The following is a 14,290-nucleotide window of genomic DNA, read 5'->3' on the forward strand; positions in this document are numbered from 1 at the left end:
ATCTGACTTAGTGATTCATAGCTCCCAATACAGTCCATGAGACAAGAACCTCCAGAGGTCCATTAACTGTGTCTTAAAGTAGATGTCTGAGACAGATCAGAGTGGGATGCTGTTCCTGTCATTAAACAGAGCAGGCAAGGGAACACCCTTTGAACCTGCAGTCAGTGGCCAGGGACTGCTCCTGGGACCAGACTGTGATGCACCTTGCCCCTATGGAGCTCTTCCCTCTCAAACTGGATGGCCGTGTCCAACATGCCTGTTGGGAATAACCCCTGGCTTTCCCTGTCCTCCCAGTCATGCTTAGGATTTTCCTGGGAAAGTGCAAACTGATGTGTGCTAAAACGGTGCAAGGGAGTATGCCAGCAATTAAGAAGTGCACACAACCATGCCTTGTACCTTTTTCAGTTGTGTAGATGCAGCTTCAGAATATTTTTGATGGACTGAAGGGAAATGGACAAATAGCTGAAAGACTTACCTTGGGTAAAGACTCCCTTCACCAAAGACAACCATTCTGTCTAATTTTCCATAGTGTAGAAATTTACTACTTCCATGTGGATGCAAATTAGATTTATTATGCCTTCCTTTCTCCTTTCCCTTCCCCCCCCCCCCCCCCAAGATTATCCAGATGCTCTGTTTCTGATATCTAGAAACCTAATTTCTATCTTCAGTTTATGGCCAGGCTGTACCAGTGGTTTCCTGTGTCAGCTTTGCTCTTCAGTTCAAATAGTTCTTCTCCCTCCCAGGAATTTGTCCTGTGATGCATTTATAGAGAAGCAATCACGTTCTCTCTTCCTTTGTAGTGTTAAGTTAAACAGGGGAGACTGACTATTTGCTAAGGATTGTCCTACGGTGAAATGACGCAGCAAACACTTCCTTGCAACTGCAGCAACCTCCAACAGTTTGGATCAAAGAAAACACTTTTTTCACAACCCACGAATTCAGTTGAATATTTACAAACACGTAAACACCCTTTCTGGACGTCAGGATCATTTTGGGTTTAGACAGTTTGTGAGGGAATTGGAAGGCTGATAATGGCTATTTTTAATTGCTCTTTAGTACTGCTCAGCCACTTTCTTGAACCAGGAAATTACCACTTCGAAACTCTCTACAATAATGCATTTCTTTTTGGTTATATTACACATAAATTGATTGATTGGATCATCTTTTCATATGTCAGTTTAAATGCAAGTTCTGCAGGAATTCAGTTTGAACAGATTTGGTCTATATACAAATAAACTCATTATTAAATGTTCCAAATATCATTATTGTAGTGTTACAATATTGTCTTCTGAGACATTAAATACTAAATAGTCTTTTAGCTATATTATGGGTCTTTCTTCACTATTTATTGGAGTGGATTGAAAAGAACCATGATAAACCCATTAACCATAAAACAAAGAGGAAAAAATCCCAAATACACATTAAAAATATATAACTATTTACTGCAGCATCAATGAAAGCTTTAAGCAAAATTATATTAGGAATTTATCTAGGAAAACAAGCAAGTTTAAATGTATTCTTATAATATATTCCTTAAGTTACATGTTTTCATTTAGATGAAATATTAATGTAGGATTAGCAGTTTGTAAAAACTGCCACTGCTGTTCATGAAAGAAAAAAATCTATTAATAAGAATTATCATACCAGTGGAAAACTGAAATAGTTGTAATTAGTGCCCAACACAAACAACATAAATCTTCAATCTCTGAATTTTGCTACAAATTACAAAATTAAGAAGAGAAAGGACAGCTCCAAGATGTTTGTCTTCATCAGCTTATGCCATATGTAGAACCAGTGAAAAAGGCACCACAAATAATCAGTTTTACATAGCTGCTTGCACAGTTCCTATAGGCATTTGGGCACCCTAAAAGTTGGTCATTCAGCTTGAACAGTCCCTTTTAGGCTGGAGCTGCAGCCTATAGAGCTGGGTCCTTGGAGAAGTGGTACACAGCTTCCTAACCTACAGGAGACTTGAATCTTGAGGACCCAGTGCTGTACATGAAAAACACAGAGAATCATGCAGCTACTTTGTTTGTCAGTCTCAGTGTAAAACAGGGTTATGAGACTGGGCAGAGGGTGAAATGAGGGCTCTGGCTCTGTAGGCTTAGCTGATATCTAGCTATGCACTTAGTGAATGTGCATAAGGTCAAGTGTGGTCAACAACTAAGTGGAAAATTACTGAGATGGCAGAGACGTTCCAGAAGGGTACCCAGCACACCCACCCTGACACATGTGCCCAGCTAATCAGAGATTATAAATTAACAAATTAAGATAAAACCTTTGGATTTGCTTATACTGCTGGAAGAGAGAGCATTGTAATGGAGGAACCCTGCAGTGCCCAGTCGCCGAAGCAACCTGAATGAATAACTCAGTGACTGCTTACTGACCTGGTTAATCATTTCGTCACCATGATTTCAATTGTATGGACACCACGCTTTCTCCGGCAAAGAAATTCTCTGCTTTGACAGCTGGTCTGTAACGCAGCTTCTCCACAAGTCAGAGGATCAGTACCTGAAGTCCAATTTCTGCAATTTGTTGGAAATGTCTGGACTATACTCATGTGTTAGCTGTGAAAATTTGGGGACCCATTCTAAGGCTTATATTTACTTTGTTTTAGTGTAGGAGGTTCATCACATATACTGACTGAACATAGAGATTTCCACCAAGCCAACTGTTCAAGATCGAGCATATTTCATTAAAAAAAAAATAAATCATTCACACTGTGATATGTTTTACTGAATGAATTTACAGAACATTTTCCCAATTTCTCTTTAATTCAACTCCCTTCACGTAAATCAAGCAAGGACCTTTCTAGTATGACATCTAAAAAAATGGAAATATGCCTTGCAGCCCACCACATAGTAATGGTTATGCATATCACAATCCATTTTTCTCTTACCATCGGGGAACCCATCCCAGATTTCCAATCGGTCATAGCGACAGAATGCTCCCCCTGGAGTATTTGAGTCAGGTTCTAGCTCAAAGCTTTCAAATTCCAGTATAATCTCTGACATCTTTGGTGCAAAGATAATATAAGTGCATTCAAGGCTGTTGGGATATTTTTCAGGGAATCCAGGGGACTTTATCACTCCACTTGAGGAAGTAAAGTTTCTGGAACATTCAGGTCCTGTAGGAGAAGGAGAAAAATCAACTGGGTTAACACTATGTTACTAAGCAAAGTAGTTAGCTGGGAAACAAATTAGGTTGTATTGTCTCTCCAGCAGCAAAGGTGGCTTTTCAATGAAACACCTCATTTTAATCGCTGCATTAATCATTCATCCAGCTTGTTCCTATTATTGATAGTCAGGTTTTAAAGCCCAATTCGTATATACTGTCTGATCTTCAATTTTCAATTTGTATGGAACAATATGAAAACTTGTACCAGCTCTAGAAAAAATTATGACAAATACAAAGTCATGTGGGAACAATGAAAGTGTAAGCTGCAGAAATCTCGACAGAGCCCTAGAGAAATAATTATAGCCCCTTCAAGCTCAAATCTTTAAATCTTATGGCTGACAGGCTTTTATTGGTGAAATAGAATTTTTCACAAAAGCGGGTGGGTGAATTCAGTAGAGGGAGTAGTGGTTTCAGATTCCTGGAGCACTGACTCAGTACCTCTGCCAGATGTGACCTATGCCTCCCTGACAAACTAAATGTGAAAGGTAATTCGTACATGTACAGAGGGTGAGTGACTCATTCTGAGTGGTGTTGACACAGGTGCACCAGTAAAATGTTGCTGCTAGTGCTGGCATGATAAACTGTGTGATTACAGGCAGTCTTGCTAGAAGTCACCTAATGTCAATGTTGACACATCAGCTTTCCCTGATATCCCCAGCATGGCATAATGGGATGCTCCAAACAGTGCTCTTGGTGGAGCAGGAAAAGTGGCAGTAAAGACGTAAGGGTATAAAAGGCCAGGTCACTGGATTTGTCTTTGTGAATATCACATTTCTCCTTTATTTAGGTCCCTCAGGAATCCTCTCTGTGGATCCCACACCTGCAGGTGTGCTCAGAAGTCAGCTGCAGGCACTGCCCACACATCTTCCTACAAGGTCAGCACAGGTACTCCTCTCTGCCTTTTGACACTCCAAATTTAATGGAGAGTGATTTACAGGACTTGGAGCATTGGTGAATAGCAGCTGACCTGGGGAGTCCGAGTAGGATAACTCAGATGAAGGTCTTCAGACATGGAGTAGAGGAAGGACACGGAGAGCACAGTTTGCTTGCAACAGAAAGGTCTGTGCTGGAGGATGATGTATGTGAGGTTTTAATTTGGATGAGGATGCCTAGAAATTGTAGTCAGGAGCCTTAGAGGATTTCCAATGCTTAACACAGATCATTGAAGGAAAACAGTCTGGCTTGTTGCATATATGAATACTCTTATTTCACTGTAGAAAATGTTTTCCTTGTGAATGTGCCAAAAATATTACCCCCCACAGATTTGGCCACCTCCCAGCTAAATTCAGCATGCAAGAGAGGGGTCTGAATGAATTTAGTCAGTTCAGGTATTTTTGTCCTTCAGTAGATACTGATAGGAAATGCTTGAGCTATCACATCAATATTCAGAACACTTCATGGCATATTTTGGAAGATGTGGATATTGATGCCCATGTAACCTGACCCATTCCAATTTGGGAAATTGCATTTTGCCTATAATTAAATCACCCCCTTACACATTAGTCGGATATTTCTCTTCTCTCCCTGTCATTCCCTTGTCTCCTTGTCATGTATGGGAGGGTTATATTCTGGTGTTGCTCCTCACTCCCACCAGTAGCTGCTGTTCCAGGATAAAATAACTTTGCTATGCCATTCATAGTATAAAGTGCTCTGTACTCCTCTTGGAATCCAATAAAAGATGCAATATAAAATGTAAGCCAGGATCATTATTGCTTTATTAAATACAGCCAGATCCTGGCTCTGAGAGTGCACAATTGTCAGGCTCCTTACAGTCACATGTGGTATCTCAGTACCAGCTTGCTTTATTTTAAACATGTTTGAGTCAATCTGGTGCAAGAAACAGAAACTGTTTTCACAAGAGCTGCCTCACTAAAATGCCCTCCACAGATTTTGACCCTTTATTGACACTGTGAAGCAGGAATCAAATCAACACTAAGGTTACGAGAAACTCTGTGGGGCAATCTGCATGGAAAACTGGCAGAAGAGGCCTGACAAAATCGATACTTCTGAAGTGGAGAAACTACACGTGTGCAAGAGGTATGAGCTGAAGGAAAGAAAGAGAGGAGGCAACTGAGAGAGCAAAGAAAGAGATGACACTGGGGCTAATTTCATCTGCTATCTGTGGGTGTCACCGAGCCAGAAAATCATTTGCCTTCTTGGTTGACACTTTGTTTTCTTTCAGTTTACACCATAAATTTAGTTGACTAAAGTTAGGAATGTTGAATGTGAATCATGTGGATTCTTTTCTAGTGAATAAGTCACTCATCCATCCTACGACAGGCTGTCTGCTGAAGCCAAAATTATGCTATTTCACATGGGCTAAACGTTGGGCCAAATGGCTTTCATCTTTTAATCCTGCATTCAACTTCTTCAGTGTCTTTCTGGCAAAGGAGCTGAATGAGAAGTAAAGGCAGCTCCTGTTCTCAAAGCCTATACTTCCTTTCTCATGGTCATTATGTGTGCTGGTCTCCTCTTAAAATTTCCATGGTATGCCACATTTTAAGCATCCAGCTTAGAACACAGGTAGCATAATGTAGTTTTTCCTTTTCAAAGACTAGAACTACTCTCATATGAATAATGGGAAAAAATATACTGTGTGCAGGAATGAAGCTCAGCCTTCAGCTCAGCACCACAGGACCCTTGGCTTGGGATCATGCTTCTCATACCTGGGAAATGATGAGACAAGTTGTGAATATGCTAAACAAACATACTTGTCTAGTGTGAGCAGCTGAGCTTCACCTGCGCAACAGGGTGAACTGGTCAGCTTTACTTGGTACAGATATTAAAATGCAAAATTGGAATAGCATATATGCATTTATTCAGAACTTAAAAGGGGCTGTGTTCCCACAGCAACGATAACCTGTATCCTTTGTGTACACACAGCATTTTCTAACACTGTGTGGTGATAACTTTCCTGCCTTAATATACAGTTTGAGTTGAATGAACTTGAGCTAAAGTTGCTCTGGGAGCCGTAATTTCGAGTTTCCTGACTTCGGTGTGTGTAAAATCACTTTCATGATGCCATCTTAACATTGTAAATGTGTATCTTTGAGAGATGTAAATGACCATACAAGGAAATAAACAGTGTTCCTGTCAGAGCTCTGAGTTGCCACTACATTATTAGGAAATAAATAAAACCTTTTTTTCTTGAAAATGCTCAGTTACTAAAATAGATTGTTTCACAGGTCATTCTTTCACTTCATTTTGTGTTTCAGCCTTCTTCTTTATGAAAGATGGTAGTGCATATATAAGCACTGAGAAACATCAGAACACAGCTTCAAGAGTTTACCTCCTAAGGACACCAAAACAAATAAGAGATATTTTTTCAGGAAAGCTTGGTGTCATTTGGATGCTGAATTCTTTCAAAAAATGTGACCCTGAAGGTCAGCAAAAGAATTTCTGGGAGTCAAGAGTGGATTTGCAGACAGGGAAGATGGTGAACAAGAGGTCTGTGGCCCCAATTAGCACTGTACAGAGAAGCAATAGCAATAGAAAAGAGACTTCACTACTGAGCTTCTCCTCATTAAGAGTACAGCTGCCATCAAGTGTGTGTGCTGAACACAGCTGAAAATCTGGCTCTGGTTTAGGTGCATAAAAGGGATTTGAACTGGTTCTGGAAATGGGGCATAGACCGGGAGTGATGTGTACTGGAAATTTTGAGTTCTGAGCTGCTTTTGTGAATATTACCCTAAACATTGATGTTAAAGTCAATTTTTTTCTATAAAATTAATCTTATTGTCTTTATATATATTAAGAGTTTTGGTCCTGTGTTCTCAAGGAATGGAATACTTGAATTAGTAATCCAGCTATTAATCCAGCTATAGGGAAGATGTATGCTAAAAAAATGACCTTATAGACCTTCTAGCTATCGACTCAGAAAGTGATATAAAAGAGGGAGTGCCTATATATCTAGTTAATCTTTCACTCTGTTTCTCTGCGCTTTCTCTGTGGCCCATACAGCTAATTGTGTTCACTACCACAGAATTCCTGGCACGAGCATCTAGCAGGTCATGCCTGTGAGCAGTGTGAGCTTCATCTCTCCTTTACCTCCCAAACATGATTTGTGAAAGCAACAGCAACATCATCTGCTGCCCATGTGTACTCCGGTCCTTTCCAAGCCCAGAGCCATCTCTTGGGAATGTGGAGCAAAACACTAACCGAAATAAGTCAGGGACTCAGAAGGTTACAGTGCTGTTAAGGCAGTAACATTGTAAACCATACAGTAATTATTATTAAAAAAAAAAAAAAAAAGAAAAAGGCTAATGGTTTTAAGACGGATGAAACAAACAGCTGATGAAAACTATCATATTTCACACAGAGGAGTCAACCCTCAGATGCAGCTGACCCATTGGATTCATAATGATTTACACCCGTTGAATACATGCCCCGCCTTGGAATGACTAGGGGAGTTGAGATTTTTCTCTTTCAAGCATTTTCATGCATTCCCCCCATTCCAAAGAATTATAGTGAACTTTCTGATGCAACTAAAAATCACAGGTTATGAACTATGTAACAACGAATTTTCTCTCACCTCTTTTGAAAACTTCATAGCGGATAGAAAATCCTGCTCCATGTGTCTCATAGTCGGAAACAAATTTAATAAAAAGATATGGTCCCGAAGACACTAAAGGAGGGGGAGCAATCTTTCCACAGTACTTTCCCCATAAGCGTCCTTCAGCATTATCTCCATCAATCACTTCAACATAATCATACCTGGTAGATAAATGGAAGGAAGAAACTTTTAACTTCCAGGAAAGAAGGAGACCTAATTAATTTAGAAACCATAACACAACATAGATAATCAAGAAAAATGCTAGCTTGCTTGGAAAATGCATTATGCTGAAAGATGTAAGCAAAATGAAATAATTAAAATGGACTACATTATGTCTGTAGACATCATCTGGCAACATGGAACTATTAGGAAGAATGGTGTCCATTATGCTTGCAGACAATGTCAGCTAAAGTAACCAATTAACAAAAAAAAAAAAAAAAGGAAATCTCATGAGCACAATTCTGTATTATTAAATTGTGTTCCTTTGTCTGTGTAGTGTTGTTATCAATACATAATGCATAGCATTCTTTTCAAACTGTGAAGTTCTGTTATGAATTCAAAAATGTCTTTTTGGCTGGAGCTCTTTATGAACAATACTTTGATTTCCATATGCTGTCCTCCAAACATATGTCCACAGAATAATAAATAAATCCCTAAACATTAGATTTTGTTCAAAACTCTGCCATGTTGCAGATCAGTGGTAGAAAAATCTGTTATTTTCCTTGTTATCTGGACAAATAGTTTGCAGCAAATCACAAAATCCACAAGTCAGTTACACCACTTGGCTTTTCTCAGACAAAAATTGTTTCAATGCAAATCACCTTTGCTTAGGTATTTGAATCAAAAGTGCATGTTATAATATTCATGCTTGTACAGCATGTGATTACTAGACAGACTGGGCTGAATCCTCCCTGGTTGCTTCCTTCATTCCTAAGGACTGTATAAGGAAAAGCATAAAATAATACGATAATGATTGGTAGTAAAAATTAGCCTGTGAGCAATACGTTAGGGTTCCTCTGTCACCAGAGATGTCAATATATGGAGTCTGGTCTGACAGATTTGGTTTCCAAGGGCTGAGGAGAGTGAGCCCAGCAGGTTGGTGGTGCTGAACCAGCCAAGGGAATACAAACAACAATGAAAGTCACAGGAGGCAGAAGCTGCAGGTGCAGAGACAGGTCTGTTCTTAAGTTTTATCAGCAGATGATTTCACTTGACCCCAGACAGGAAGGAGGAGCAGACTCAATCTGTAGAATCAGTTTAATCTTCTCCTAGAAGGTGATGGCATTTGGATCCTAGGTTGTGCTCTAGGTCTCTTTCAGATGGCGGCAAAAGGCTTTTCCCTGCCCCTGCGCCTCTGTGTCTCAGCCACACTGCCCTTTCAGTTAACAAGTTGCTGTTAGCCAGACAATCTCATTTACTTTTCATTATCTTACTGCGACTGACGTTAAAATGTTGCCATTAATTTGTTTAGACCTTTATATTCTACTGTTAAGCTCACTGAAATGTTCCAAGCATATCAATATACAAGGAAGAGCTAAAAATGACAGGACAATAAAGTGTGTCTGACATTCTTAAAGAGATCAAAGGAAAAAAATGTCTTCATGATGACCAATGTCATTTTTAACAACTCTGCTCCAAACCATCCAGGGCACATTACTTATGTTTACACGAAGTCCCATGAGACAGCTGCAAAGATGATATCACTAGTTAAAGTGGACGGCTTAAGGCTCCTTAAATTAAAAATGACATTACCTCATCAGTTAAAATTGTGTGCCAGCTTTGGTGTATATCAAGTAGAAAATAAAGCTGACATTGATGGAACTGTAAGCATTAACATATGTGAAATATTGTGTTAACTGCATTTCCTCTTATGTACTTGATTTTTCTAGTAGCAATTGCTCAGCTCACTGGCTTCACTGCCCCAGTCCAGAATGGTGGAAATACGAAGTGGAACTATGCTTTTCTGAGATAATTTCACAGATACTTTAAGTAGCCTACAGTTTTAAAAATTAGACTTCTTTCTATAATGTCTTTATGATATATGTAAAACAAGATTTGAAAGTTAGGAGGAGAGTTGTAAAGAGATCTCAGAATTGTTGGTTTTTGGTTTTTTGGTTTTTTTTCCCCTTCTCAGAAATATCTTTAAGAATGCCTCTAGGTTCCCTGCAAAGCCTATTGGAAGTACTGAGGGATACACACTAGTAATTTTTAGAGTTTAGGAAAAGTATGTTGAGAATTTTAAACAAGACAAACTTTCTCCAAACAATAAACTCCTTGTTAAACAGAAAGAGTAACTGCATAAACCCATAGCATCTGAGTGACAGTCTTTGCTCTTCTCCCCATGATGACATTATTGCACCAGTTTCCTAGGTGCCATTCGTTGCTCAAGCCTCAACAGTAGATAAATTTTCAAATGGTATGAAAAGATGCTAAGCAAATTTTACATTCTTTTTTCCTTCATGTATAAAGAAGACAAAAAATTCCAAAGGCTTGAATTCAGTGTTTTTATTCTTCTACACTTTAATAAAAAACAATCTTAGATAGTCTTACTAAGTCTTCCATATACAGCCAAAAAATAACTAACCTGTAAGTACCGATTTTGCTATTATATGAAGTAAATTAGGCAAAAAACCCCATTCAAATTAAATTCTATCACTCTCCTAGGTTTCCTCCTTAATAGCAATAGCCTGCCCACACTTTCCATTGTCCCTTATAGTGACAGAATTGTAATTTATGGTGCTCTTTCTGGCTGCTGTGCATTTGTAAATGACACAATTTGGTTACTAAAAGGCTGTCTTCTAATGGATTTTGCAAGTTATAGGTCATGCGACCCTGGGGAAGATTGAGGATTTTTTCAGTTTTTTTCTTTTGCTTTGAAAAATTACTGACAGACAGAAATTTAGCTGTGAGACAATAGGTAAGAAGTACAATTTGAAAAGAGGAAGCTTTAAAGATGAACCCTACAACCTTTATGTTATAAGGATCATGTTTTTCACTTGGCAGCTAGCACATGCATTTTGATTCTTCCACACTGGTGGCAACATATGATATCTGGGTTGCAGCAAATGAGTATCTATATTATTTTTTTCTTAGGGAAATGAAATTACTCTGGATTTTACTAGTTTATATTTGGAAACCAATGTCCCACTGTCATTTTTGCACTTTTTAAAAATCCTGCCGGAGACCATAGCATATCACAAACAACTGGTCTGGTAAAAAGGAGAAAGTACAGTCACAACTTGGAAATGGAGTTGCTGCCAAGGAAGCTCAGAAAGCAGCTTGCATCTCCCTCTGGACTTGGTAGCAGTTCTTCTTCATAAGTTTGTCGGAAGATGCTGTGCCAGGGATGCAGTTGGCTCATTGGCACCTTTGTGAGAAGACTGAATGCGTCACCTCTGCAGCACCCAGACAGACTCGGCAAACAGCCCAGAAAACGGAGTTTGCAAATTTGGATTTCCCATTTGGCAATTCTTCACTCAGTTACTGCTGTCAATGGCGTGGCAAATATTTCTTGTAACTTTATAGTCCTTTGGGACTTATGGCACAAAGATGTAAATATAAACATGGCGCTAACCATGAAGTGTAGTTTCAGGTGAAAGAGTAGAGCATAAGTTTGTGTATGAAAACAGGAGATGCCTGCCCAGAAGAGGGGACAATTAGCGGACACATTCATGAAGCCTCTATGCCACAATACCAAAACTATTCCCTTTTTGCTTGTCTGGGTCATTCCAGATATTCCACTTCTGTTTGCAGCCTCTGTGGTGTGCAAGGCCAGTGCGTGGCTTTCAGATGGGAGACTGTAGTGCAACAGCTTACACACACTTCCTGCTCCTCCCAGCTGGTGCCTGAACATACTGTTACTAGTTGGTCCTAGTTTTGTGGTTCAGCAAAACAATATCTGGGACAGATTCCCAGTGTAAAAATGAGGGAATTTAGAATTCCTCTACAAATTCTTTAGGGAATGGTGAAAAACTTGTTCTTTTTGGGACAGTGCAAGTTATGCTTTTGAGGAAAAGGCCAAGCAATACCTATAAAGTGAGCACTGAGCAATGAAAAATATAAACAGTTGCTGAGTATAGATTTTGGTGAATCTTCAGTTCCAGTTTCTTATGTCAGGGCTCAGTTTTCAACATGCTGACGACCCCTGAAATGGACCATAGCACGTTGTACTGAAGAAAGTGAAGTGAAAATGCTGGAAAGCCCCACCTGCTGCTGAAGCCAGCCACCCTGTCAACCTATGTTCTGCTTCTGCACATTTTCCTATTACTAGGGGAGCGATATCTTACACCTTTTGCCTAAAAAAATTCCTTCCTAAGAAATAGGAAGAACTCATCTGAAATCTAAATATCTGCCATTTAACTTTATGAAGCAATCAGTGAAGCATATACAACTATAATTTACATCTGAGCATGCCACATTTTTCTGCAGCCTACTATGATCTATAGGGTCGTTATGAGTACTTTGGCTATTCACCTGTTAGAATAAAAAAAGTTTCCATGTCTCTGTTTCTTTTATCACTCTGATTCCATATCCACCAAGCTGCTAAATTTCTCCCTGACACAAATTATCCACCCTGGTTAATTCTGGGACTATCTTTGGTTCTGAGAATTTTCTTCTTAGTATGTATCTTTCTTATGCTTTTATTTTATAAGGATTTTTTTTTTATTCCTCTCAGGGCTCCATTTTAGCTGAACAGAAGGCATTGCAAAAGGAAATCTAAATAAAGAGTTTCAAGTTGTTCTGCACTGTGGCTTTGTGCCCCATTAGTTACTGAGGGCTAGAGGTGTGGGATTTACTGCAGTGCTTGTGGCATAAGGCAATCTGTATCCCAGAGCTAAAAACTTAAGAGCTACAGGCACTTGAGGGACACTAACCTTAATCCCAGTTTATTAGCAACAAGAAAAAGAAGTACATGCTGTTAAAAATAAAAAATTAAGCACAACCCCAGACAGGCTGATTTTGTGCCTGGAACCTCAGCATCTGTTGGGTTTCTCTCCATCTGAGCCTCCTCTATAGAGCCTGACTGCTCTCCAGGGCCTCTAGGAAGGTGACCCATCTAACTGGCATTGAGAAGCTGCCCCATTCTGTGCAGCTACATTCTACAGCCCTCCCTGTAGGGACTGTCAGCGCAGGTATCTGCACCAAGTGGATATAACTGCTCTCACATGGGCCTCTAAACACACCTTGAGGGAGGTGAAAGCAGCATGTGGCCCTTGGAGAATCCTGAGTGACTGCTGTGTCCGCAACAGGTCTAAGCAGGGCACAGGTACTCTCTGATCACCAGGTGACATGGGAACTGAAGGGTTTTTTTCCTTTCCTAGCCCCTTTCCAGTGTGCCATGGGGTCTTGCATGGTGCATTCCTGCCTGGCTGCTTGCTGCCATCACTCAATGCAGTCTTCCCAATGGAGATTCTTTTTTCCATCCTGCCAAGCCAATTGTTGGTGTGGGCGTGTTTTTAACAGGATGAGTGAAGTGACCTTTCTTTCTTTCTCTCTTTCTTGCTTTTCTTTTTTTCTTGCTTGCTTTTCTTTTTCTTCCTTTCTTTCTTTCTTTCATCTCTCTATCTCTCTCTTTCTCTCTCTACTCCCACCTGCCCCCTCCCCTTTTCTCCCTTTCTCCCTTTTTTCCTCAAATCCACTTATGGACACACATACAGTTGAATCAGGATCAGCCAGGCATTGCAAATTCTGTGAGAAAGGGGAGTTGGGAGCCAGTGCCCATGGCAGGAGACTTTTAAACTGGTTTTGCTTGTACTGGATTCATGGTGGGGATGAAACCTCCTGAGGGAGAGAACATATCATCTAAATCCTATGGTTCTCTAAACTGAGCTAAATTTAAATACACAATTTGCAATCAATTAATGATTTGTCATTTACTGTCAGTTTGGGGGGCCTTTGTTTCCATTGGTCTTTTGTGAGCTGGTGTTTTTATGGTCTTCACCCAGGGCCAAAATTCACTGAAGTTACTCATACAAAAGTCCTGTCAACCTAAAAGATTTCTGGGAATAAGGCCATTGGGATTTGGCCACTGTTCAGTAATTTACTAATGCCATTAACTGACAGTGGGTCTCCATTAAGAATGAACTACTGAGGGTCTATTTTATTACAAGACAATGCTGCAGTGAAAAAGAGAAAAGATGTAACAAAGACATTGATGAAGGTCTACAGTTACCCACTGTAACAGTTTGATTCCAGCTAATGTTAGCAACACTTTTGTTATTACATTGGTTTCTGGAATCATTGGATGCATAGGGATTAGCCCTTTCATTTTGAAATTAAGCTTTTAATTCTCTGCTGAACAAAGGAGTCTGAAATGCAACATACCTTAACCACTAAAATTTCAAAGCCCAGAAGAAGAAATAAAAGAAATAAAAATAATAATTCCTATTTTAAAATATGATTATTCTTCATCTTATCACAAGCTCCTGGTTGTTTGGCTCATGCCTTTTGAATACCTGAAACTGGCAGAACTGAAGATCTGAACTAAATGAGCAAGATTGTATCTGCCCTTTTATCTATACAGCTCTGCTGAGAACAGTAGACAGATATTCAGTTGCTGCA

The 14,290-nt window shown here is 39.6% G+C and overlaps 1 protein-coding gene across 4 annotated transcripts in view; it reads right to left on the reverse strand.

Annotated features, from left to right (window-relative positions):
• Positions 1–14,290, reverse strand: part of NRP1 (neuropilin 1) — a 115,766-nt gene that overhangs the window by 61,210 nt on the left and 40,266 nt on the right. For all 4 annotated transcript variants that reach the window (XM_064637186.1, XM_064637179.1, XM_064637170.1 and 1 more), the window contains exons 4-5: positions 7,709–7,890; positions 2,900–3,127 (exon numbers count right to left, since the gene is read on the reverse strand). In XM_064637186.1, coding sequence (XP_064493256.1) covers positions 2,900–3,127; positions 7,709–7,890 — 410 coding nt within the window. The remainder of the gene's footprint in view (positions 1–2,899; positions 3,128–7,708; positions 7,891–14,290) is intronic.

The sequence above is a fragment of the Pseudopipra pipra genome, chromosome 1 (genome assembly GCF_036250125.1).
Source record: "Pseudopipra pipra isolate bDixPip1 chromosome 1, bDixPip1.hap1, whole genome shotgun sequence".
Classification (NCBI taxonomy): domain Eukaryota; kingdom Metazoa; phylum Chordata; class Aves; order Passeriformes; family Pipridae; genus Pseudopipra; species Pseudopipra pipra.